The 25718-nt window shown below is 37.1% G+C and overlaps 1 protein-coding gene and 1 long non-coding RNA gene across 4 annotated transcripts; one reads left to right on the top strand and one right to left on the bottom strand.

The window, feature by feature from the left end:
- Positions 1–191: 191 nt before the first annotated feature.
- Positions 192–24376, bottom strand: golga1 (golgin A1). Of its 2 annotated transcripts, XM_073867646.1 has the most exons (23): positions 24187–24376; positions 23439–23729; positions 21342–21432; positions 20720–20794; positions 18932–19062; positions 18638–18766; positions 18400–18569; positions 11694–11805; positions 9360–9455; positions 9116–9241; positions 8942–9037; positions 8718–8813; positions 8543–8638; positions 8225–8377; positions 5400–5495; positions 5183–5272; positions 4986–5088; positions 4750–4903; positions 4459–4621; positions 4193–4252; positions 3856–4092; positions 3689–3775; positions 192–1834 (listed from the first exon to the last, which is right to left on the bottom strand). In XM_073867646.1, exons 2-23 carry the CDS (start codon positions 23562–23564, stop codon positions 1757–1759), a joined length of 2565 nt encoding a protein of 854 aa, XP_073723747.1. In that variant the 5' UTR covers positions 23565–23729; positions 24187–24376; the 3' UTR covers positions 192–1756. The 2 variants fall into 2 exon arrangements, with proteins under 2 accessions (XP_073723747.1, XP_073723748.1); XM_073867647.1 differs by lacking the exon at positions 20720–20794.
- On the top strand, positions 13960–16159 carry LOC129435315 (uncharacterized). Of its 2 annotated transcripts, none has more exons than XR_012369636.1 (3): positions 13960–14641; positions 14973–15339; positions 15776–16159. It is a non-coding gene; the product is annotated as an uncharacterized lncRNA (long non-coding RNA). The 2 variants fall into 2 exon arrangements; XR_012369637.1 differs by having other exon boundaries at positions 13962–14641; positions 14973–15216.
- Positions 24377–25718: the final 1342 nt, after the last annotated feature.

Genomic DNA, 25718 nt, shown 5'->3' with positions numbered 1-25718 from the left:
ACATAGGAAAGTTACTAAATATCTTCATGGAACATGATCTTAATATCCTAATGATTTTTGGCATAAAAACAATAATTTTGACCCATACCATGCATTGTTGGCTACTGCTACAAATATACCCGTGCGATAAATGGTTTTGTTGTTATATGAAGGTAAACTGATATCAGAATAAAAGCATGTGTTGAGACAAGTCACTGAGAAAGATTTTAATATTTTGACATACCATGGAGTGAAATCAATTAAATGTAGTGGTTTTTAACTGAAACCGGAGGTGAAAGCTCTGAGAAGGCGACAGCATCATAACATCAAATAAAACATGGATTTGGTTGTACAAAAGTGCATATCTTCAGTTGCAAACAGATGGATCCTTTAATAGACATCTGATTCATATGATGGTCTGAAATAGAGGATATATTTATCCACACTTTCCAAGGGAATAGGGTACAAACTACCAACTGGGTTGAAAACAAAGTTCCAAAAAAGATAAAACAGTTCCTGAATCAGTATTAAATATCGTTTTATGGTGAGCCCGATGAGAAACCAGAAACTAATTCAAGAAGTAAAAGGAAAACAAGGTTTCATTTTCTGGAAAATGAAACCCATCCCTAGTTCCAACAACTGAGACTATGTCTGATATACTAACGTTTCAAATATATTTAAGGTTCTGCTTAATTTTTTCCACCGCAAGCTTCCGTCTTGTCATTCAGACAGTTTAGTGCTGATCGTTCTTCAAAGTGTTAAAACACACAAAATTAGATCTTGTTCTGTCAGCAAAACACTGGCATCGACTGAAAACCACTTCAGTCTTCACAAGTAAAGATATTTCTGACTTTCTGATTCTCATGATGCAGTTGATAGCATTTAGCCTTGAATGTTAAGGCTTCAAGTGCACTGAAATGTTTAGTAAACACTCAGAACATTAAATATAATCAAAGCATTCAATATAAGGCGTGCATGCTCGACTCTTCAGTCTGTGCATATATGCCTCTATATTACAGTTTCAAACCCAAGTGAATCTCTCACATTGTAAAGACCAAGACATGATAAACAGAACATAAAATAACTCATATCTCCACTTACTGACTGATTTATAAATCTCATCACATATATACAGGTATTTATATATAAATACTTGTAGGGAATGTATGCCATTTCAATTTACACAAACAAGGCAGATTAAGATGCTTCAACATCATAACAGTATATTTCATGACATCCAAATCTTCATGATTTTCTCTAAAATCAAGCACTGGATTAACGGGGCACATTTATTATCGCCTGGTTACGTACACCAGCAATATGGAGCAGCATATATGATTTAAATTGGTGTTGCAAATAAAAATGTATTTCTGTGTTCCATTTGAAGGATGTTGGAAAAGCAGTGTTAATTTGTTGAAAGCAAACATCCCGACATTCCTCATATTTCTGATGCTTTTGTTTAAACCACACGAGTGACACAGATAATCCCACAATTCCAGAAACAGATGATCCTTATAAACATCCTTTATCCATTATAATTAAAAAGAATTAAACTTCCCATTCAGTAAAAGATGACAGCCAAGTATTTTGGTTGCAATCCCTGCTTAAGTTTTGTGGTGAAACTGGATTGTTTTAGCCTCCTATTGTTCAAAGGGACTTTCAGAGCTACATTGTGGCAGAGATTGAAACCGCAGTGTCAGCAATCGTTTCCTTTATAGTGATCACTTCTTTTTTTTGTAAAAATTATCCACTGGTTCCTTGTTTCTCTGTCTGTCTCTCAGCTCCAGCTTGAGGTTCCTGAGATGAAAGGTCGTATGATGCCCTTGGGTGTGGGCTTGGAACCAAACCACGACATCTGTAACACAATATATAACATAATAATAAAACAGCTCTGGTATTGTACACATAATACGAATAAAACAAGCGAAACCTTTGACTTCACAACATGCACTACTATTAAAATATTGGCCTGTTGAGATAAGATTAATTAACTACACTGCAAAAAAATTATTTTCAAGAAAAAAATTCTTAGTATTTTTGTCTTGTTTTCAGTAAAAATATCTACAAATTCTTAAATTAAGATGCTTTTTCTTGATGAGCAAAACGATCCAAGAAAATAAGTCTAGTTTTTAGACCAAAAATATCAAATGTAAGTGATTTGGTGCATAAAACAAGCAAAGAAATCTACCGAGCCCCTAAGGTGACATTGGAGTAAAAAAACCTCAAGTTTAGTTTCATGTGCTCATGCGAAACCTTCATGTGCAGAATTTTTTTAAGTTTAGTTTTGCGTGCTCATGGGAAACTTTCGTGAGCGCACGTGAAAAAGCGAAAGTGTTACGTGCTACTTTCACGTGCACGCCCGATTGTTTCACGTGCGCACGCGAAACTAAACTTTATTTAATTTTTGCTCCATGTCCCCTTAGGGGCTCCGTAGAAATCTGCCAATGGGGTAAGCAAATAAATCTTGAAAATTTTTCTTAAACACAAAATTCAAGAAAAATTTGCTTACTACATTGGCAGATTTCTTTGCTTGTTTTATGCACAAAATCCCTTAAATTTGATATTTTTGGTCTAAAAACTAGACTTATTTTCTTGGGTCGTTTTGCTCATCAAGAAAAAGCATCTTAATTTAAGAATTTTTAGAATTTTTACAAAAAGTCTTGGTATTTCAGTAAAAATATCTAAAAATTCTTAAATTAAGATGCTTTTTCTTGATGAGCAAAACGACCCAAGAAAATAAGTCTTGTTTTTAGACCAAATATCAAATTTAAGTGATTTTGTGCATAAAACAACAATAAAATCTACCAATGGGGTAAGCAAATTTTTCTTGAATTTAGTGTTTAAGAAAAATGTTCAAGATTTTTTGCTTACCCCATTGGCAGATTTTTTGGTTGTTTTATGCACAAAATCACTTAAAATTTGATCTTTTTGGTCTTAAAGCTAGACTTATTTTCTTGGGTCATTTTACTCATCAAAAAAGCATCTTAATTTAAGAATTTTTAGATATCTTTACTGAAAACAGACAAAAATACTACAATTTTTTTCTCACGAAAATCATTTTTTGCAGTGTACCGATATGGGCATCTATAAACCACATACTCTGTATAAACATAGACTTGAATGAAATCTTATCTTAACCACACTGCAAACATTTGCACTCGCCCATTTCCCTAAAACCCACATCCTCTGAAATGCCTTCACATCCACGCCTAGGCAGCATGGACTGAATCTAGCACAGTGTAGTGCAGCGATGCTATAAATATCTGCCCGGATGCTATTCCTGACCATGTCACCGAGTGCTAATGGTTTGATTCAAAGTGATGATCCAAATATCCTGACCCATATTGTCAGCTGCTAAAGCCTGCATTGGCCTAGTTAGCTCATAGGTGCAGAAAAAACATATTTTTTGACCTTTTTGCATGTACTGAACTCAATGTTTGGAAATGTGCATTAAACCCATCCCAGTGTGTAGTGAACACACACTGCATGTTGTGAACACACACACACACACACACACCCCCGGAGCAGTGGGCAGCTATCCTTGCAGTGCCCGGGGAGCAATCGGGGTTAAGGTCACCTCAGTCGCAACCTGCCGGTCGTGAGACTCGAAGAGGGTTACAAGCCCGACTCTAACAACTAGGGCTAGGCTACACTTGCCCCAACTCTAATCATCCGTCATATGCGCCGTGTTAGTGTTTCTTTCACACACCTTGTACTCCAGTGTCTGTTTGAGCATGTCTTCCTCTTCTTCTGTAAAATGTAGAAGAACAGAAACGGCTCTGATGAGCTGGAAGGCCTGGAAAATAAAAAGTAAAAGTATGTTATTATAACCTTATGTGACTATAAATTGAGGCATCTTTGATTATGAGTGCTTACCTCGGCCTCTCTGGATGACATGAACTTCAGCACCACATGTTTGAGATAATCAAAGTTGATCTCCCGTGTGTCAGTGAGGTCTGAACTGTTGATGACTGTGGTGTTGGAGGTGATAGGCGGCGGGCCCGGGGCTGGAGCCTGAGCTGTGGCCGAGGTGGCCATCTCTGAGACCCCCTTATCAGCCGATTTGTCCTGGAGCCTCTCCTTTGACTCGGCATCAGGGTCTGGTTTCAGTTTCTATTGCATAAACATGTGGGTGAATGATTACGGATTGTTAAATCACACTTTCTCGGAAGTCTTAGATGTTTTGTACACACATGAATGAATTAACACACACCAGCTCTTTCTGCAATGTCCTCTTCAGTTCAACAAGCCTCTGCTGTAGCTGTTTTATCGTCTGGAAAGAAAATACACAAATATTTAGTCTAATCCGACTACGCTTTTTGCTCCATTGACTTCCATTCAAACGCATCCGAATGCATCAGACCGGAAACACAAGATATTTTGCATTTTTCTGCGTCCCAAAGTTCAATTCGAATCATGTGACCAGCAAAAAAAAAGTTAATCAGTTGAATCTCATATCTGTGGCTCATTTGGTCTCACCATGTTCTTCTCAGCCACTTGTTGTTCCAGGTCTTTGTTGACCTTCTGGAGCTGATCGAGATCATTTACAGTAACCGTCCCGTTCTGTTCACCATCGCACTCGTCTGCATGAGACTGCGCTGTTAAACTCGACACCTCATGTTCCAGATCAGACACCCGTGATACATTTACCGTAAGATGCACATTTGTACTACGCTTATTTATATACATGAAATTGGTAAAACAAACTAGATATAAATCAGGTGACATGGTCATCATTCAGGTGTGTGGAAGATCTCACTAACCCGTGATTGGTAAGAGGCGAGCTGTTGTGTTTTTGTGATGACTTCCTGCTGCAGTGATGTCAGCTGAGAGCCGAGGTCTCTCTCTCTCTCCTCGGCCTCCAGACGACGAGACTCGCACTCGGCCTGCAGAGAGGACAACCCGCTACGGGCGGCCTGCAGCTCTGACACATACACACAAACAATAAAGAGGCTATTCATTTAATGAAACACTTAATTCAAGTTCTTCAAGGTCTTATTTACTACCTTCCTTCAGGGCACTTAGCTCCTCCTCTTTCTCCCCTAGCATTTTAGAGAGCTGACTCACTTCCTGCTCCGCCTTCTCGAGAGATTCTGTCATTTTACTGACCTATTAGAGACAAGCAATAAGTAGAGTTAAAGACATGGCAGTGTCTATCCAGAATTATCATCTTATGAATGCATAATGTAACGGGTGGATTAACCTGTTGCTGAAGCTCCTCCCTCTGTTTTCGTGTTTCCTCCAGAGCTTTGGCGATTTCAACACTCACCGTCTGTCTGCTACTCAACTCTGCCTGTGACATGCAGAAAAACTGGTTCAGCTTTAAAGTCCTTACTAAAATGATTTCCTAAAATGTCTGCTGTTTTGGTGTCCAAGAGTCATAGTAGGGAAGAGATATATGTGACGTGTTTGATTCTTACTCTGGACTGTTCCAGTTCTGCGGTCAGTCTCTCAACAGTGCTGTCCATCTCAGCTTTGCTCTTCACCAGTGAAACCTTTTCTTCCTCTAGTAACCGCTTAAGAGAGAGAGACAGAGAGGATGAGTCACGATGGTTAAAGTCAGGTATTAGATTTAGTTGTAATATATTTACCTGTAACATTTTATAGGTGATAAATTAGATTTTTTAAGATAAATTAGGAGCAATCAGCAGTAAGGGGCGTGTCTACTAACCGACATCGTTGCCTGGGTTGGGTATGTGTGGGGCGGGTTTATCAAAAGAAGGTCCAGAATCTATTGGGGTAGGGGCGTGTTGTTTAGGTGATTTTAAATATCAACATTGGCTTTCAGAGATCATGCACCCCGCCTTTAATGCAGGTCTCCTCTTTTAATCCTGTAAAAAGCATGACACTTTGTGAAATGTTTCTGTTACAGTTTTGTATCCTGGGAGTCCTTAAAGAGGAGTGGGGGTCTAAAGTTATTTCATGCATTCAGACTTATTAACACTGTTAAAGAGAAATGCTAAACATAGGCCAAGTGTCAAAAAAGCAGTTAGACGTATGGCGGAGTACTTCAGTGCCGAATGCACTTCTCAAGGGTTCGTACCCTTTTTCGGCAAGGGTTCGTAAGTTTTTTCAAACATGAGAAATTCAATATGTAAAAATCTTGTTTTATTTCTTTTATGGGCACTTTTAGTGCAGGAAGTATAGTGGAAGTCCTTATATGGGCACTTTAACCGAAAAAATGCACACACATAATTTATCAAAAGCTGACACGAAATCAATGTCACAAAAAAGGTGTTGCTGTTTGTGAAGGAAATTTAAAAAGAGACACTTCACTTTTTTTGAAAATATTCTCATTTTCCAGCTCCTCTACAGTTAAATATTAAATTTTTACAGTTTTGGAATCCATTCAGCCCGAAAAAAGTCCCCTGCTATTAAAAAGTTACTAAGGGGACTATTTTCGGCTGCTGCATAATATCATTGCGCCTCCTGCAGCCATGTTATATCAGCAAATTCCTTGATTATTACGCCAAAATGAGAGTATAGTTCTTGCAATATTTGCCTAGAAAATCACAACTTTTAATTTTCCTTCGGTCTTAGTACACAATGTAACTACAGAAGACTCAAGTTTTATATAGGAAAATTATCGAAACTCTTTTGTTATCTGTTTTAGCGTGATGCTGATGGTCTGGTCAGATTCAATGGATTGTGCTAAGTTATGCTAAAAGTGTTAGCGCCAGACCCGAAGATCAGCTGAATGGATTCCAAAACGGTAAAAATCAAATGTTTAACTCTAGGGGAGCTGGAAAATTAGTATATTGTCCCCTTAAGCTTGTTTAGCCTTCCAATGAACCCAGCCTTTTGGAAACAATGGATATAGTTTGTTTATCCGGGGTAGCAGCAGAGTTGTGCGTGTGTGTTTCTTTAACGCTGGATTTTGTTAAAATGGGGCAATCCCAACTAGGTCATGATGAGTCGCAGGCGATAAGTAAAACTGCACTAAATGTCTGTGTTTTGTTGGCAATTGTCGCTTAAGTGCATATAATTTAATGACACAAACATGTAGTGAATCATAAGTTATCCAGAGATAGAGGGATGATGTTTTGTGTGTGTTGCTCCACACTCCAGGAGCTTGTGTTTTTCCAGGAAAGCAGCATTGGAGGGGATCTGTCTTTTATAAATCTGATAAAAAAATTAAGACTCTTCAGAGATATGAAAGGTGCAATACTACCCCGTAGGTACTGAAGTTTAAAGGATTAGTCCATTTTCTTAAAAAAAAAATTCAGATAATTTACTCACCACCATGTCATCCAAAATGTTGATATCTTTCTTTGTTCAGTCGAGAAGAAATTATGTTTTATGAGGAAAACATTGCAGGATTTTTCTCATTTTAATGGACTTTATTTGACCCCAATACTTAATTTTAATGCAGTTTAAAATTGCAGTTTCAAAGGACTCTAAACGATCCCAAACGAGGCATAAGGGTCCCATCCAGCGAAACGATTGTCATTTTTGACAAGACAAATTAAAAATATGCACTTTTAAACCACAACTTCTCGTCCTCCTCCGATCATTTGACGCGCCAGCGCGACCCCACGCAATACATCATCACGTCAAGAGGTCACGGATGACGTATCGAAACAAGTGTGGAGAAAGAGGACCGTTCCGACGTTGTTGTATGACGAATGATACTAGTTAATATCTTTGTGTCAGTTTATTGTTTAAAATTGTCTGCAAATGTTTCATATATGTAACACGTGACCTTCAGACGTCATTACGCAATTACGTGAGGTCGCGCTGGCTCGTCACACAGGCGGAGGAAGAGGAGAAGTTGTGGTTTAAAAGGGCATATTTATTATTTTTCTTGCCAAAAATGACAATCATTTTGCTAGATAAGACCCTTATGCCTCGTTTGGGATCGTTTAAAGTCCTTTGAAGCTGCGTTGAAACCGCAATTTTAAACTGCATAAAAACCGATAAGTGTTGGGGTCCATTAAAATGAGAAAATACTGGAATGTTTTCCTCAAAAAACATAATTTCTTCTTGACTGAACAAATAAAGACATCAACATTTTGGATGACATGGTGGTGAGTAAATTATCTGGATTTTTTTTTTTTTTAAGAAAATGGACTAATCATTTAACATGAGATTAGCAGAAGCACTGTGTGTTATGTAAGCTTTAAGAGAATCCATTTATTAGTCGATTACATGTTGCACAACACCAATAAACAAGTCAAATGACTGTTCAATAATCATTTGTTGATAATGATAATCAAAGTAGTAACTAGAAATTGGTTGTACACACCACACTGTCCTGATGTTTGTTGCTCTCTTCTTCTTTCTCTCTTTGTAGTGCAAGAATTTGTTCCTCAAGTTTGGCTGTCTTCTCCAGACCTCTCTGTCGTTGTGTTGAGACCTGCTGCTGGAGTCTTTCTCTCTCCTCTGTCCACTCCGCCTGCTATGGGACAATGTTAAAGATCAACCCTCTAAGGCAATGGATTTTAACATTAATGCTTATTTTGTATGGCAACCCCAGAATTGCAGTAATGACCATGTAATAACCTAAGCTCTGTTCATAAGCTACCAGCAAATCTGTGATTGGTCTTTAATTTAAAGTACTTACCAGTTTTCCTGTGTGTGATTCGTTGTCTGCAAGGTTCTGTTCCAAACTCTTTATCTCCTCAGATGTGTGAGCCAGCCTTTCCTCCAGATCTGATATCTGAAAGCACACGCAAACACGTGAATCGTTTGATGCAGGTTTTTAAAGCAGCGTCACGTGATGTTCCTAGTGTTCTCACCTGTGCGTCTGTTCTTTCTCTGTAAGCCTTGGATGAGTCGTCTTTGTGCTTCAGCAAAGTCTGGAGATCTGTGATGTTAGCATTCAGACGAGACATCTGGACCAAACAGGACTTTCACAGTTCAATTTAGTACAATAAAAAACATTACAGTACAGTACAGTAAAGTATTGTACTTATAATATGTATTAATATTTGATTGAGGTTGTATCAGAGGTTGATGTTACCTGTGCATGCAGCGAGCTGACTGCTGTGCTGTGATTGGTTCTCTCCTGTAGTAGCTCTCCTCTGGCCTCTTCTAACCTCTGTTCTAATGCAGACTTCTGCGCTCACATAAACAGATGTGGACATTAGATGACTAAAACCGCAGTAATATGATGCATACATGCGTGTCTTCGGACCTCTTTGAGAAGTTCCAGTAGGTGCTCGTCCTGTGAGAAGTTAGCCTCTAGTCTCCTCTCCAAAGAGGCAGCCTTTTCCTGCAAATGAGCCAATACAGACTCTCGCTCCTCCTCCGTCATCGCAACCTGGCCAATCACAGAAGGACATTAGGAGTTACAACAATAAGACAATTTTATAGTGTTGCATATTAACTAGTATATAAAGTGCAGAACAGAGATTGAGAAAGTGTAGCTCCAATAATACCTTGTTTTTGTGTTGCTCATGCTGTAGTTTTAGTTGATGATGTTCAGACTGGAGATGCTCCATTGACTTCTCTAGGGACTTCACCTTACTCTGTGCCTGAAAAACAAATGATAGGAAATCAGCTTTACAGCCCACAGTATCATTTTCCTAGCATTAATACTTTCATAGTAAAGTGCTCTTGTATAGCTCAGGGATAGAGCATTGCGTTAGCAGCCAAAAGGTAAGGGAGCACACATACTGATAAAACGTATACCTTGCAATTCACTGTAAGTTAATTTGGATAAAAGCGTTTAAATTTGGATAAAAGCTCCTTAATTTGGATAAAAGCGTTGGATGCATAAATATAAATGTAATGTCTTTAGTAGTTTATCAATGTCTACAATCAGATGTGCAACAAACAGATGGATGGTATGCTGGTTTGAGGGCCACTGATTTGGGGTCTGTTTTAAGAGGGATGTCTTGCTGACTAACTCAAAAAAAAAAAAAAAAAAAACATTTCCCTGCCAACACTTTCCTGAGGAGTTTTTACGGTAATCTGTAATTTTGCAAATTTTTTAAAAACGCAAAAAAGGAATTTAATTAATAATAAACTCTGTGTATGTTTTGATTATCTTCAGTGCCCGGTTGCATGAAAGTCCTTACGCCAAGAAATCCCTTAGATATAAGGTTAAGGGTATTAATAAAAAATGGGTTGCAAGAAAGTGTTCACTAAGGGAACCATAAGGCTGTCAATAAGTATTTAACCTTAAATGTTAAAGTATTACCTAAAGTTTTGCTATGTGTTGCTACAAGTCCTTAGTACCAATTTTACCTTAAAAACTAAAGGGACTATAACAGGTCCCTTAATGTTACACACGATGGCTGATCTTATGGTTATTTAAGAAAAGTACCAACGCGCATTTCTAATGATCAAAATAATCCCTTAAAAAAGTGACGCGCATTTTTTAGGAGAATAGTGGTTTGATCGTCGCTCAATCCAAAGTGCTTCAAGTTTTATTACTTTAAAAACTTAATACATGCAGTACTTTACAGTCAGTTATTTGCGAGGTTTCATTGTACACAAATCTGCTGTCTGTTGAGCTGCGTGCATTGATTTGTTTACGCTGTGAGGTTTTGTAACTATAGAAACCGTTTCTTCATTGCCATGTTTTGACAGAAACTACCGTAAAATACTTAGTATAAACACTTAGATAAGGGTGATTATATAAAAAAAATCTCTTACCTCAGGGATTTTTTATCCCTCGGGGAAACCCTCACCAAAGGAGTTTCATGCAACCGGGCACTAAATCTGATCTCTAACAAAATTCCTTTACAAAAATGCTATTATTTCAGTTTGTTGCTCAAAATTTGGTATTTTTGAAGAAACCTACCCATTTTGACACTTTTTTTAGAAAAACAATTGTCAAATTCCCTGATATTCCCAGATCTGTCATTACTGGATCATTGTAATTACTCTTTAAGGGACTGTATAGGTCATGTCCACTGATCTATATTAATGACTGGATTGCGCATAGAACGCTTGACGTAACCGCGTGAGGTGAAGCCAGCGCAGAGTTCGAGCAGCCATCTTGGTATACCCAGACGGCAGAGAGCGTCATTGACTTCCATTCAAAATCATGATCTAAATTACCCCCTTTACAGCGTATCAGTCACACAAGATTAATTTTAGGATATGTGTACGTAAATTAACTGTTAATTCTGGTGTTATTTGCAATGTTTATGTTTTAATCGGGCAGAATAATGGATTTATAAAAAAACGTTAAGGTGAGTGTGTCTGCTGCGTTCTGTTAATGACACGGGTATAAATAAAGTTTTTTTGACATTCAGCTACACGGCCAGCGTTATTTGTCTAAATAAGTTTAGGTAACTTGTAAGTTTAGATAACATAATTACAAAACCAGCAAATTATTGCATGCACATACGGTACAAAGTATGATTATTTATTTAGATTTCAGAATGAGCACGTTTGTCATTAATACTAAATATGTTGCAGTCTGTCTGCTGATCTGATACTGTAGTAAAGATGAATGTATAATAACTGATTTAAACGCAAAATGTACAACTTTCAGTAAATAACTATACATGCTTAGGACGTTTGCGTTGTAATAATGTACAGGGTAACTTCAGATATAAAAACGAAGACTAGTAAAGTGATGTTTTATCATAAAATCTGATGACGTCCATTGATTTAATAGAACGTTTGGGTATACCAACATGCCGGCGTGGTGGCTTCACAAGTGTGACGTCATGTGCAATCCAGTCATTTATATAGATCAGTGGTCATGTCCCATAAATGACCTTTTAGACTTTTGAAGCAGAAAGTAAAGATCTCACCTTCTGAAAATCCTCTGACACCTGCTGGATCAGCTTCTGTAATTCTTGCTCTCTCTTCTCCAGATCCAAAATCCTCTTCTCTGCCTCTGCTTTTTCACTAAGCAATTCAGCCCTGGGGCAAAGAGACAATCAGAGAGAAAGAGTGTAATAAAATGTTTTAACAATCTTGCTTAAAAATACTCCAACAAAAAATGCTTGATGACAATATGGACAATACTTGCCATGGCCAACTGTAGAGTCCAGGGCTATTTAATTCCGGTCCACAAGGGCCAGTGTCCTACAGAGTTTAGTTTCAACCCTAATCACCACACCTGCCTATCATTTAAAATAATCCTGTAGACTTCGGCTATGCCTGAAAGCTTTAAAATTCTACCTTCGGAGGCAGCATTTCAAGGCAGGAAGGCATCAAGGCACATCCGAATCCAATGTTTGCTTCACTACCTGTCTCCTGAGATACATTCATCAGGTCGATGCTTTAATGTCCCACTATTCTATGCGGGTGCGCGGGAAATGTGATTGGTCGAGCCTGGTCGAGTTCGGAAAAATAAAATAGCAGCTAAGAAAGTGGCTGGAGCACAAATTTAGTGTAAATAAAGTTTTATTTTTACTTTTTAAAATTTTTATTGCATTTCTAGAGAGAGATTAGTATTGTAGTTTTCAAATATGGGATTAGTTATCACTAAGGCGCTCTCTGTTTATATTTCAAATAGAATTCCGTTACGCTGCCTATGAAGGCTGTCCGAATTTATTTCCTGTTCCAATTTGGTGTGTTGGTTTAGAGGTTCAGGACCAAAATTAATAGCCCGTAGTAATATCACATAATATAGCAAGCGTAGTAATATTTTACACTGCCCGAAAATAGTCCCCTGCCATTGAAAGTAACCAAAGGGACTATTTTCGGCCACTGCATAATATTACTACGCCTGCTATTTTGTGTAATATTACTACTGGCTATTAATTTTGGTCCCGAACCCTAAACCTGCTGCAGCCATGTTACGTCAGCAAATTCGCTGATTATTACGTCAGTTTGAGAGTACAGTTCCTAGCCATATCTGCCTGGAAAATCACAGCTTTTAATTTTACGTCTGTTTAAGTGCACGATGTAACTACAGAAGAGTCAAGTTTTAAATAGGAAAAATATCGAACCCCTTTGGTTATTTTTTAGCGCGATGCTAATGGTCTAATCCAGGGTACCCCCAGGATTGTCAAACCTAAATTCAAGGCTTTTTAAGACCTTTTTAATACCACTTCAAATGAAATTCAATACCTACATCGCATCCATTCGGGTAGAATAAATCATTTTAAATAACGTAAAATACCTCAAATAATTACTATTTACAAGTGTTTGAACATTCATGACAACATGCCTCTGAAAGGCTGAGTCCAAGGCCCAAACGGCCTAACCCTTATCTTTACCCATCATTTAAAACCAACAATCAAATAGATTTAATAGATTTAAATGTACATTTATTGTAAATTTAAAAATCTCTCAATCAGGGATGGGCAACTGGAGGGCCAGGACCATTATGTTGGAGAAGATAATTTATGTTAAAACAATAGCCCTGCTTGATCCATGAAATAAGCTGCAAACCAAACAATAACACCAATTTTAAGGTATTTTTCTTTTGCTGTTTAATATAGTTAAGATAATAACAACATCTTATAACACTCATCAGTAATGCTCTGAACCAGAACAATACTGACAAACCAAATTAACCATATTATGGAAATTGAAAGAAAAACCCCTCAAACACAACAACAAATTAAAATGTTATGCTATTTTGACCCTGAAAGACAAGAGATCTGTTCACTGCACCAGACAAAAAACTGGACACAAGCTCATATATAGATATATTTCTGTTAATATTTTCTGTTAATCTTTATACAGGACCATACTAAAGTTTTCTAATGCTAACTTAGTGTGACAATGTAAATATGTAGCCTATAGTATATATTGCAAGATGATATTATCTAATTAAACAGTAAACAAAATATATAATAGCTTTCAAATTTGCGTTATTGTTTGCAGCTTATTATTGCATGGATCACACAAGACTATTGTTCAACATATAAATGACCTTCTCCGACATAATGATCACATTAAAACGTGTCTTCTCTACCTAGATTTACTAGAGACGGATTATGGAACAGAAGATTGTGTGTGTCACTGATTAAATCAAACAACCGATCACAGGTGAGAGGACACCCGTCATTGTCCCGCCCCCACAGTCCCAAAGTCAACTTGATCGAGCAAGTGCGTATGGGGTCAGAATTGTTTCGTATTTCTGAATAAATATACTATGATCCACAAATAAATATAGAGAGTTTCATAAATATTTTTTAAATCCACAAATGCACAATAAGCGAACCATAAATATATGTTAGACATTTCATAAAAAGGAAGGAAATTCACAAATAAATAAAATGGGATTTGCAAATGAATTTTTTTTATAAATATATATTTGTATTTTATTTGTATGTGAATGGCTTCCTGCGCATTTGTGGATTGCTTTCTGTGCATTTGTGAATCGCTGCACACATTTGTGGATCGCTTTCTGTGCATTTGTGAATTGCTGCACTCATTTGTGGATCGCGTTCTGTGCATTTGTGGATTTGAAACATTTCTAACGTCAAGACGTGCACAAGAATCCACAAATAGGTGGACTCCGCCCACCGTCTACTCCAGCCAATCAGACAACAAGCACACTGTGCTGACCAATCGTGGCACGATCTCCCTTCAACCAATCATAGAGTCTTTTCTAGAAACATTGTGCAAAAGACCCAGACGGAGGAGGACTTTTATTATGACAGCGAGTATCGCTCACTCAAAGCAATGGCGGAAAAGCGCTAGTTTTGTACAAGTGTCTCGCTGTGTGAGGCATGAATCGTGTTGTTGTGGAGACAATAGCACAAGATTGTTACGCGGTGTGTTCATGTGCGTCATTAGAGTAAGTACAGTTAGATTTGCATGTTTTTTTGTTGTTAAAATTTCCGTTATTAATAGCGCTAACATGTTATTAGCTAAACTGTGAATCTACTACGCTGTAACGTTATATAAATCACTTTCTTTTGCTGTTCATCAATGTGTTTATCCTGTAATAATGTCAGTTATATTACATACGTTGTGTAAACACTGCTAATGGTGTAAAATTTGTCATTTGAGACACGTCTGTGTATTTTATTTTGATAACGTATGAGGGGAGAAGCTGTAGCTAATTTGTCAATGTATGTTTATTAGCATTAGTGTTACTTTGGGAATCCTGTTGTAATCTGTTGCAGGAAACCACATCTCCACCTGCCTATGATCTGGCTAAGCTCTCAAATATAGCCAGGCACTCATGCATCTCCCTTCACATGCCATGCAACCAAGCTCATAAATACAGCTCTGGCCTATCTCTCTTAAAGGAGCATACCCTCATCCTGTGCAGAGCTTCATTAAAGGACTACTACCAATATTCACCATTACCTTCATCAACGACTGCTCTGCTATCCAAGTTGTGCCTCTCATTCAGAGTTCTGTGCGGTGTGTGCTACCTCATAAATACTGAATGCTGGCTCTCTCCTATCTGATGTATGTTCTCTTGTGTGCCTAATAAACAGCTCAAGTTGGTTCAACGCTCTCTATTGTGTTCTGACAGACACCCTGGTACACTGCTATATTCATTCGTAACTAGCCCCCTACACTTCAGAGTAGTCTTCGCTACCATCATAGTTATGTAGTGACATTTGCTTACAGATAGTTTGTATCTAACGTGGTACATTTAATTATGACATGACAAAACAATGTGTTTTACCTCGTCTCCTACTACAGAACTGATCATTTAATTACACATTATGCATTATGGTATCTTAAATGAACAAGAAATTCCTGTGGTGTCTACATCTTAATGTCAAGAAGGTTTAATATGTCAAAGCTGTTAGATAGTCTTACAGTGTTGTTTTTATTTTCCCTTTTATGCTCTGAACAAGCTTATGCTCTTACTGTCATTAACAGTAAAATTCATAGACGTAAGATGGATTTTTACACAAGTGTGCAATCAAACAACTGGTATGTTATTTGTTTTTTATTGTGTGTTTTTTAGGAGTGGGGGTGCATTCAGCTGATGTAGATGTTTGCCTAAAAGGGATATGACAGACGCTACATATCATTTCATGTGATTTTTATATGTTTTACGACTTGCATCTTTACTTGACCAGGTGTTACAGATGATCAACAAAATGCCCTCTGGAAGGTCCTGAGCGGGGAATTCTCTGAAGAAAAGGATGCATTTGTGTTCATATTTCAAGTTCAAGAGGATATTGAATTTTTTTGTCATACTGTGTTAATGAACAAGGCCTGAAGGTCAATGCCATGTTTCTCAATCAGCAATTGCAGTAGACAGGAGTGAATGAATGAAATGTGTAATGAACTCATTTATTTATGAATCAATAATTTGAAGGAATAAATAAGCTAATTCTTTGTGTAAGCTTAGATGCAGACATTTGTTAGAGTGTGCTGAAATAAGTAGTACAGATTTATATAGAACACAATATCTTAAGTAAATTAAATATTAAATGTAAACAAACACACACACACACACATCTGTAATTTCTAAATGGGGTGTACATTTAATTTTAAGTTAAGCCAAGCCAGATTTATTTATATAGTGTTTTTTTACAAAGTTGCATTGCTTCAAAAACCAGGGAAATTACTAAATTAATAGTAAATATAATGGGTTATATAGTATTATTCCGAACTATAGATTATAATCTAATAAAACAGTATTTTGTTCTTCAACTATTGATAATTTAGTCAAATAATATAAATAATCAGGAACAGACCAAACTATACAAGCCTTTCCAATTTCCACCTCACATTAAAATGGAACCTTAAAAGGATTAAAATTACCTGAGAACAGGAGTTTGATATTACATAAGGGATTAGCAAAATTGAAACCAAGACGTCTTTAAGATTGTAGCCGAATTATTTCAAGAAAGGCTATATGCTATATTAACAGAATTTACAAAATGCTAAACTTAGTTACTATTAGCCAGGAAACAAACCAACACGGCAACAGAAGGAACCAAAATGCCACGTGTGAAGTAAACTACTGCTAAAAACCGGTTTTAATCAAATTAATTTGACAAATATTAACCTTGACATACCTTACCACAAAGTGTATTAAGAGAATCCCTAGTAAAGAATTATTGACAACTGTCAACAGTGCCCGTTCCTCAATCGGAAGGCTGCAGCCTCCGGAGGTTGCATATGCAGGCTGCATAAGTCATCACGTCTGGTTAATTTAAGTTAACTGAGCATTACATCCGCAAATCATAAGCATTTTACAACAATTAACGACTAACTAAGAATAATAGTCAACTTTATAATAGTTAATTTTCTAAAATGATGATGTATGCAGCATACAAAAGATTGCCTGATGAAATTCAACTGTGTTCCCGACCTAACAGTAAAACAAAATGTGATTGGTTGGAGGGAAATCTTGCCAGGATTGGTCAGCACAGTGTGCTTGTTGTCTGATTGGCTGTAGTAGACGGTGGGCGGAGTCCCCCTATTTGTGGATTCTTGTGCACGTCTTGACGTGAGAAATGTTTCAAATCCACAAATGCACAGAACGCGATCCACAAATGAGTGCAGCAATTCACAAATGCACAGAAAGCGATCCACAAATGTGTGCAGCGATTCACAAATGCACAGAAAGCGATCCACAAATGCGCAGGAAGCCATTCACATATAAATAAAATAAAAATATATATTTATAAAAAAAAATCATTTGCAAATCCCATTTTATTTATTTGTGAATTTCCTTCCTTTTTATGAAATGTCTAACATATATTTATGGTTCACTTATTGTGCATTTGTGGATTTAAAAAATATTTATGAAACTCTCTATATTTATTTGTGGATCATAGTATATTTATTCAGAAATACGAAACAATTCTGACCCCATAAGTGCGTGTTGTGCAGCTGCGAGCGCATAGAGAGAGTCGAGCGAGCGCTCATCCCAGCCTTTACTTTATCATCCCAGCCTTTTTACTTAACTTTTAACTTAACTTTTTACTTTGCTCGCGTGACTGTGTTTGTGCGCTTTGAACAGAGGTGCGCTCTCGGGAGGATGTTTTTCAGCGCGCGATTAGTGTTCTGTGAACACGCGAGAATGCTTTTCCGCACACGAATAATGTTCTGTGCGCTCGCTAAGATGCTTTTCCGAACATGGATAGTGTTTTGCGTTCGTATCTATTGCTCGCGCCTGGTTTTTGTGCACGCGAGTTTTGTGTCTGAATTAACAGCATATAAATCTATAGATCATTTGAAAACTTAAGACCTCCGTGAACAATTCAAGACTTTGAGGTGAAATTCAATACCTCTTAAGGCCTTAATATGGGAAAATGAAATTCAATACTTTTTCAAGACTTTCAAGACTCCGCGGGTACCCTGTAATCAGATTCAATGGATTGCGCTAAGCTATGCTAAAAGTGCTGGCGCCAGACCCTGAGATCAGCTGAATGGATTTCAAAACGGTAAAAATCAAATGTTTAACTCTAGGGGAGCTGGAAAATGAGTATATTTTCAAAAAAGTGGAGTGTTCCTTTAACAGAAATCTATGCAGGTGTCTGTATTACATTCTCACACAACATGTAAGCATTTAGGGAAAGAAATTAAGTTCTTGAGATGAACTCCATCATCTGATCTCACAAGTTCTGTTACCTTTGGGCCTCCAGCTGAGTGTTTAGTTGACAGGTCTCCTCGTGATCCTCACTCAGCTCATACAGTTTGTCTTGGGTTTGACTCAGTTTCAGTCTGGCTGTGTTTAGCTCCTCTCCTCTCAATTTCAGCTCTTTCTCTCTCTGACTCAGCTGTTCCTCTCGCCTCAGCAACTGAAAGAATGTAAAGATTTAGAATAGGATGGTGGCGAGTAATTGATGACATAATTTGCTGTACTGACCATGTGTTTGACTTTGGCCAGTTCCTGCTGTTGAAAGCCCTCCAGTTCATCCAGGTCATCTCTTTTCTGAAACAGACTTAAGCTCTGCTCAGTCATCTCTTCAAGTCGAGCGGTCAGCGATGCCTTCTCCTAATGATGAGAAAGAAGCAGACCAAGGATTTTAAAACTGACTTCCAATCCTTAAGCAATTTAAGTAGCTTGAGGACCATTTCTTGATTGTACTAAAGCTTTAGCTTTCCAGACACAAACCTAGATCTTCCTTCACTCTATGATATATTTATAAATTATTTTTACCTGCTCCAGTGAAGCAATCTTTTCCATCCACTCCTGGTCCTTCTTCTCTAAAGCTAAAGCCATGCCTTCAGCCATCTTGGCTCTGTTAGACTGGTAAGCTTCGTTCTGGTCCTGAAGTTTACGCATGGATGCTGACCAAAGACAAAAACCAGAAATTCATTTCAATGACTCAGTTACACGTCCGATTTGTCACTTTTTAGCTTGATGTCTATAGACTGCATTCAAAGCATGCTGTCCATTGCCAAACACATTTCAACTCGCTCCTCAGAGAGCAAATCACCCTAAATCTCTTTATAATGACTTTATAATAGCTTAGGGAAATAAGCAACAAAATGAAGTTTGTATTTTGCTACTGTACATGTTTAAAAATAACCTAGAATGTTAACCTCTAATCAGAAAAAAAGTGTGCGCAAACAGAGTATTGTTACACAAATAAAGTAATAGTTCATTATGGGGTGGTTTCCCAGACAGGGCTAATCCTGAGACTAAAATGCATGTTTGAGCTGCTTTAATTTTAAAACACTTTGCACTAACATATTTTAACATATATCAGTACCATTGTTTTGTCTCAAGATGCACAGCAGTATAGATTTTTGTAAGATTTGTTTGTAAAAACTATTTAAATGTCCTAAAACAACTCTAAGGCCTAGTACTGGATTAATCTAAACCCTGTCTGGGAACCCCCCTCTATATGTTGTTAAAGAGCCCCTATTTCATTGCTAAAACAGCGTTATTTTGTTCACGTGGTATAATACAATGTGTTGCGTGGTTTATGGTAAAAAAAACACACATTATTTTCCACATACCGTACATTTTTGTAGCTCTAAATTTTACTCTTTTCCTGAAACGCACGGATTTGATAAGCTCTGTGTCCCTGATTGGCAGCTAATCTGTACGTTATGATCGGCCTGAATACCTCTGACGTAAGCCAGAAATGTGACGCTTCTTACCATGTTTGAAAGATTCGGTCACAATGCAATGCTAACAGGAGTTAACTTACAGGCTTAAGTTCGATTTGTGTGTTTGTTGTAGTCCAAGAAAAAAGATTTACATTGGAGGCGATAACACGTGTCATAGTTTATTTTGGAGTTTGTACCTTTTGCATATCATTATAGTAGCCGTCCCAGGACAAACACGTCATCTTCTGAGACTACGTAGGGACAAACCGCGCTATATAGGACAGTTTGTCTGTTTAGGGCTACTGTAGAAACATGATGGCGACTTCTATGTAAGGAGACCCACGGTGTATGTATATAAAACATCTCATTCTAAGGTAATAAAAACAATACAGTTCATTATTTAAGGTCTTTATACACCACTGATAATAGTTACGTATATTATATTGCATTTCTGTCAAGAGAGCCTTCTAAAAGTTACACACTGCACCTTTAAAAGTCAAGGCTGATTATATCCTGGCAATCAAAATGGGTAAAAAATAACTCTCAATGCTGTGCAACCATTTTACAATTAAAATGACACCAGAATGGCCATTTGAATGCTTTGCACTGCTAGGATTTCAAGACATAAGCTGTAAAACGCATCAATATCTATATCTATCAGCAGATGTCACTCTAAATAATTGAATATTGATTTTGGTGCATCCCTAAATGAACAACATATCAACACAATTTTTCAACATTGAGCACATTTAAATGTATGTAATGTATAAGTAGCCAACAACCAGGTCTGTTTTTGTGTAAAAGCATTGGACAAACAAATGGGAAAACACAGCGGAGGAGATAAAGCTAAAAAGAGAGGTGAAAATGGGAGGAAAAAAACGGTACGTACAATCCTGATACTTCTCTAATGCAATCTCAAGCTTGTCCTTGGTCTTCTGCATTAGCCGAAGCTGCTCAGCGTAGTCTAGGGTTGGGAATGGGATACCAACATACACACACGACCCGAGGAAGGGGGTTCACAGGTACAAAAACAAGGAAGGAGGGATAAAACAAAGGGAAAAACATGATTGACAAGATAAACAAATGGAGGGAAAAACAGAATGATTTTCTGAGATGTGAAAACCAGACTGTGTGATTGATTGTGAAGCTTTGCTGACCTTTACCCTCTAATCAGGTCCATTATACAATCATCTTATCTTCTACTGCTCTCTTAGGGTTAAAAGAGTTTTCTAGATCAGGATATGTAATCGCATACCACTGCAGGCTAATACTGAGGCCTAGATATCTATTATTTACTGCATGCAGTTTTTTCAAGCCTTTACGATAGAGAAATAAAGTTAAATTAGTTTTCTCTTGTTCGAAATGAAATGTGGCATATCTGTCCAATGTTATGTGCTTTATACATTTCCACAATGGCAAAATGTATAAAGTCTAAGGGTGGCTGAATGCAAACTGTGGCAGGTGAGAAGAAAGTACACATACAAAAAAGTTTTTCATTGTGTGCAAGATACCTGAGAGTTTAGCCTCCAGCTTTCGTATCTGATCATTCCTGCGTTGGATTTGAGACGAAACATCATCTCTGGAACTGCTACCATCCGATGCCTGAGAGTGAATGGTACAGATGAAGACACAATCACCATCATTTTACTCATTCTGATCAATCTAACCACTGGCATTAGGCATGAGCCGCCGGTATGAGATTTTGGTGGTATGATGACCATAAGCAAAAATATCACCGGTGCTGACTGAGGTATTGCCATTGTAACACTAAAATTTGTTATTTTCAAATGTCTGCATATAAAAACAACTTTTCAACTTGACATAATACATTTTATTTTTAAGCAACCTAAACATGTATGCCTTGTAAAAATAAAGCTTTAACATTATAATATCTTTTTTGAAAAATTGTTTTTAATATATACTAGATGTAAACATCAAATCAATTTGATTTAATTAATTAGTAAATAACACAACCAAATATAAACGGCAACAAATGTATTAATAAAATAAATTACAATAGATGTAAATGATGTCTCTGATACAACCCATCAATATAAGAAACAACTGTATGGATGAAAAATAACTGCATGGAGGGCCATCAATATAAAAAATAATGGTATGGCAGGCTTTGATTCAGTCCTGTTACTGATATTCCTGTGTGTGGCTTTCCTTGAACTAAATAATTTAGGGCTGAGGACTCGGACAACATAAACCTAACCCTGCTTGTGATTGTCATTAATTGAGGACAAGTGTTTCAGGTTACACTTCTTTATCCAAGCAAGTGATATTAACATTGAGTTTACATTACACTGGTTTCCCAAGCAGCGATCAGCTTTAAGAAATATTTATTTCTAGTGGGTAATTAAGCCCCATTGCTATTAAAACACAATTCAGTCAATTTAGCCAGACATTCGTGTCTAAAGTAAATATGATGCTTTTTTATTAGGACCAGGCAATATTTTATATGCTTACTACTGTATTACCACACGGAAAAGCCTGATCATGTTGAACAGGAATAATTTTACATATGCACAGAAAGTCACTCGATAATACCGCAATAGCTAAATACGCAAATGTGAAAGGTTTGGAATTATTTTAGTATATTACGTTTAGGCACCTTTACCTATCAATACTGCATTAGTATTATAATTCCCGTAATGGATTACATAATTGTTTTAGTTTTTGAGAAAGGATATTTGACCATTTTGCGCATGTCCGTGAGGCATACTGGACAATAAATCAAATGCACAAACAATTATTCCTATTTAGCAACAACAACAAAAAAAGAAAGACTGTGAGGGAAAGGCTGAAATATCACAGCTTTAAATAACATAAACAAAATTTAGGCTAGTCCTAGACTAAAACACATGTTTGAGCTGTGCCAACTGAAAATAACTTGCATGGCACATCTTAAAATATGCCAGTGCCTATTGATTTGTCTACCAGTAACGTATTTGTCTAAGGCATGTTTATAAGAAAATGCTTAATGTCTTAATTTAACGAAGGCCTAGTCCTGGCTTTAGCTAAGCCTCATCTGCTAAACCAGGCCATGTCTTGTATACCAGACATACATTATAATATTGCCTAGCCAAACTGATTTCGACCACAAGATTCATCACTCTATCCGTGTATATTCACCAAATTTTTAAATAAATCATGCAATTCTATTTTGTGGGGCTGGGTGGTATATGGAGTTTTGGTATCAGTATTTTTTCCCAGCAGGATACGGGATGAGACAAAAGTATCTGTATCATTATGGTCTTCTTATATGCCCCCTTAAGCTCTTCCATAAATGTACACTGAGGTCAGACCTAAGCTTACCTGACGTTGTGCAGCTGTATATTTTAAACAGAGAGGAAATCCCTGTTTTTGATTTTTTCTATCCGTTAAATTCTGTTTTAATAAAAGTGAGTGTGACACCTTACATTATGCTTAACTTGCATGTATACATTTATTCCACTCTGCAGAAACTTATCTCCAAATTACTGAGATATGAAATATTGTCATTGTCAATATCGACCATACCTACTATTTTGTCTAGACATCAAAATGATATGTGAATGCATGATGATAAGTAAAAAAATTAAGGTAGAAAGAGGTGCACTCACAAAGTCATCCCCTGAATCTGCTCCCACAGAAGTGATGGATTCTTTGCTCATGGAGCGCGGGATGCGACCGGAGCGAGGGGCAGTGGCTGCTTCCTCTGCCAGCTTCTTCTTCAACTTCGCAAACATCTCTGAAGTCTACAGCTTATGTATGCGTATTTGAATTTATTATTTGACCGTCTATCCAATTGTGTCCAGTATCTTGAGAAGCTTTAGGGTCTTCATAACACTTAATGGGTTATGTCCACTAGATATTATGGTATCATCCTGGCGTCCCTGACTTGTGCCTTGACTCTAAAGAGAACCAGACAATCACAACATCAAAACAACACTTAATCCAATCAATCATCTTACAAATAAATAAAAACATACTCAACATAAGTGTCAGCTACACCTTAAGCATACCATGTTGTTAAGCAAACTATATGGAAGGTGGTAAAAGCAAACACTTTGATGTTTTAATGTTTTGTAATAAACTAGATAGCCAGTAGGACTCAATGTTTACATTGTTTGACATGCTACATTGTAGTAAGCTAACCAGTATCAGATGTGATCGTGACATGTAAGCTTGGTGCTAAAACGATTCATCCATTACATACTGACAGTGCAAGACTACATCTCTCACATACCATTGATAAAAAAATTCCAGCACCGAGAAGAACAGAGACACAAAGTGTAAACATAGCTAGCTAATGTTAGCTTTTGTGCATCTCCCTTACTAAACCAACAAAACAGACAAACAAAAACCTACCGCGACAACTCCATAAACTTTGACAGCACTGCCGTTTATAGTACTGGGAATTCAAGATTAACACAAATGTTTCCTCGGGAATATCCTACATAGCGTTACATATATATGTGCTCTCTCTCTGTCGGGCTAGCTTGTGGCTAACTAACTAACTTCACCACGTAAGCTTCAGTCACCGGATTCCTGATGACGTTCCAGGAACAACTTGGCAATAGTAGCCAGCGCTGATTGGATGAGAAGAGCAGGGGGTGGAGCTACAGGTTGGCGTGATATCATGTCAGTCATGAAAGCTGTCACACGGTAAGCAGAAATTATTACAGTGGAGTTGAGGGTCAAAATGAATGCATATTCTTTATTAAACTAACCGTTTAAGTAATAAGGCAATTGTATTGCAAAACTATACAATGGTACCCATGATACAAGCAGCTTTAATTTTAATAATATTTTAATAAAAATACAAAAATATAGTACTTATTTCTTCAGATAAAATGATCGTGGAATGAAGAACAAAATCTAAACTTAAAATTAACGTATTTTCATGTTAAATGACACATTCAAAATGAGAAATATATCAAACAGACATGATCTGCCAACAGATTGTTGTAATGAAAATTAACAAAGATTATTAAAAAGTAAATGATTGAACATATTTATTTATTTAAAAAAAGGCACATGCAGTTTATTTGGTTTCACAGTCCACACGGAAAGCTCAACCTTACAGTTATCGTCATATCAACAGTGTACAAACCACAAGCATCATGTGGACTGTTTTGGCCATCATGTTTTCATTTGTTGATACCATCTTTCTGAGAAATAGCACTATAACAGGTGCTGCTGTTTATATATTGTGATTAATTATAAGGCACCTGTAATACAAGTTTTAGTATTTTAATTGCAATAACATATACCACAATGTGTCTTAAAATAAAAAAGGCTGACAATGGGACAAAAAATTGTCAGCATTAAATCCGAAGACATCTGCGAATTTGCACGTCATTCTTTCATATAGCCAGAAGATGGCGCTACGACTAATAAGCATTTACCACAGAAATTTCACCAAAAGGACCCCCTCCCAAAAAACACCAACATCTTTGTACAAATTATACAATTACAGTGTGTCTAAACATTGTTTTTCATATTTACATACCTATACCTTTAGATACCTATTAGTTATACAGTAACAGTGCATGAATAATTAATTCACGCAAACACAATGAATGGTCTGGAGAGGCAATAAAATCTGCGTCTTTATTGCTTTGCTCTTAAGGTTGTCTAAACTGTTTTGAAATCATTTCCACTGTTTATTTATAATTCCGTTTTAACAATAGGCTATAAAACGAGCAGTGGAAATATTTTAATGATCGCCTGACCGCATGAACCAGCCATAGATTAACAACGAGGTTTAGACGCATCCGATTTTAGCCAATCACACCTCTCGCCGTCTCTCAAGCGGCGAGAAAAACAACAAATCTGACTTCAGCGCTAACCCTTCCTCTATTCTGATTGGTCAGTCAGCGTGTCACTCCAATGCGCTG

This window comes from Misgurnus anguillicaudatus, chromosome 5 (assembly GCF_027580225.2).
Source record: "Misgurnus anguillicaudatus chromosome 5, ASM2758022v2, whole genome shotgun sequence".
Lineage (NCBI taxonomy): Eukaryota > Metazoa > Chordata > Actinopteri > Cypriniformes > Cobitidae > Misgurnus > Misgurnus anguillicaudatus.
The sequence above is the reverse complement of the archived record's forward strand: the minus strand, read 5'-3'. Positions and strand labels throughout refer to the sequence as shown.

What these genes read in the sequence shown, in the direction of transcription:
- golga1 (XM_073867646.1), bottom strand. Translation starts at nt 23,564, where the DNA reads ATGTTTGCGAAGTTGAAGAAGAAGCTGGCAGAGGAAGCAGCCACTGCC. An exon ending in CAGATTCAGGGGATGACTTT is followed by an intron (nt 21,433 to 23,438) that starts GTGAGTGCACCT and finishes ATTCACTCTCAG; the next exon opens with GCATCGGATGGTAGCAGTTC. An exon ending in TGGCCAAAGTCAAACACATG is followed by an intron (nt 18,570 to 18,637) that starts GTCAGTACAGCA and finishes ACATTCTTTCAG; the next exon opens with TTGCTGAGGCGAGAGGAACA.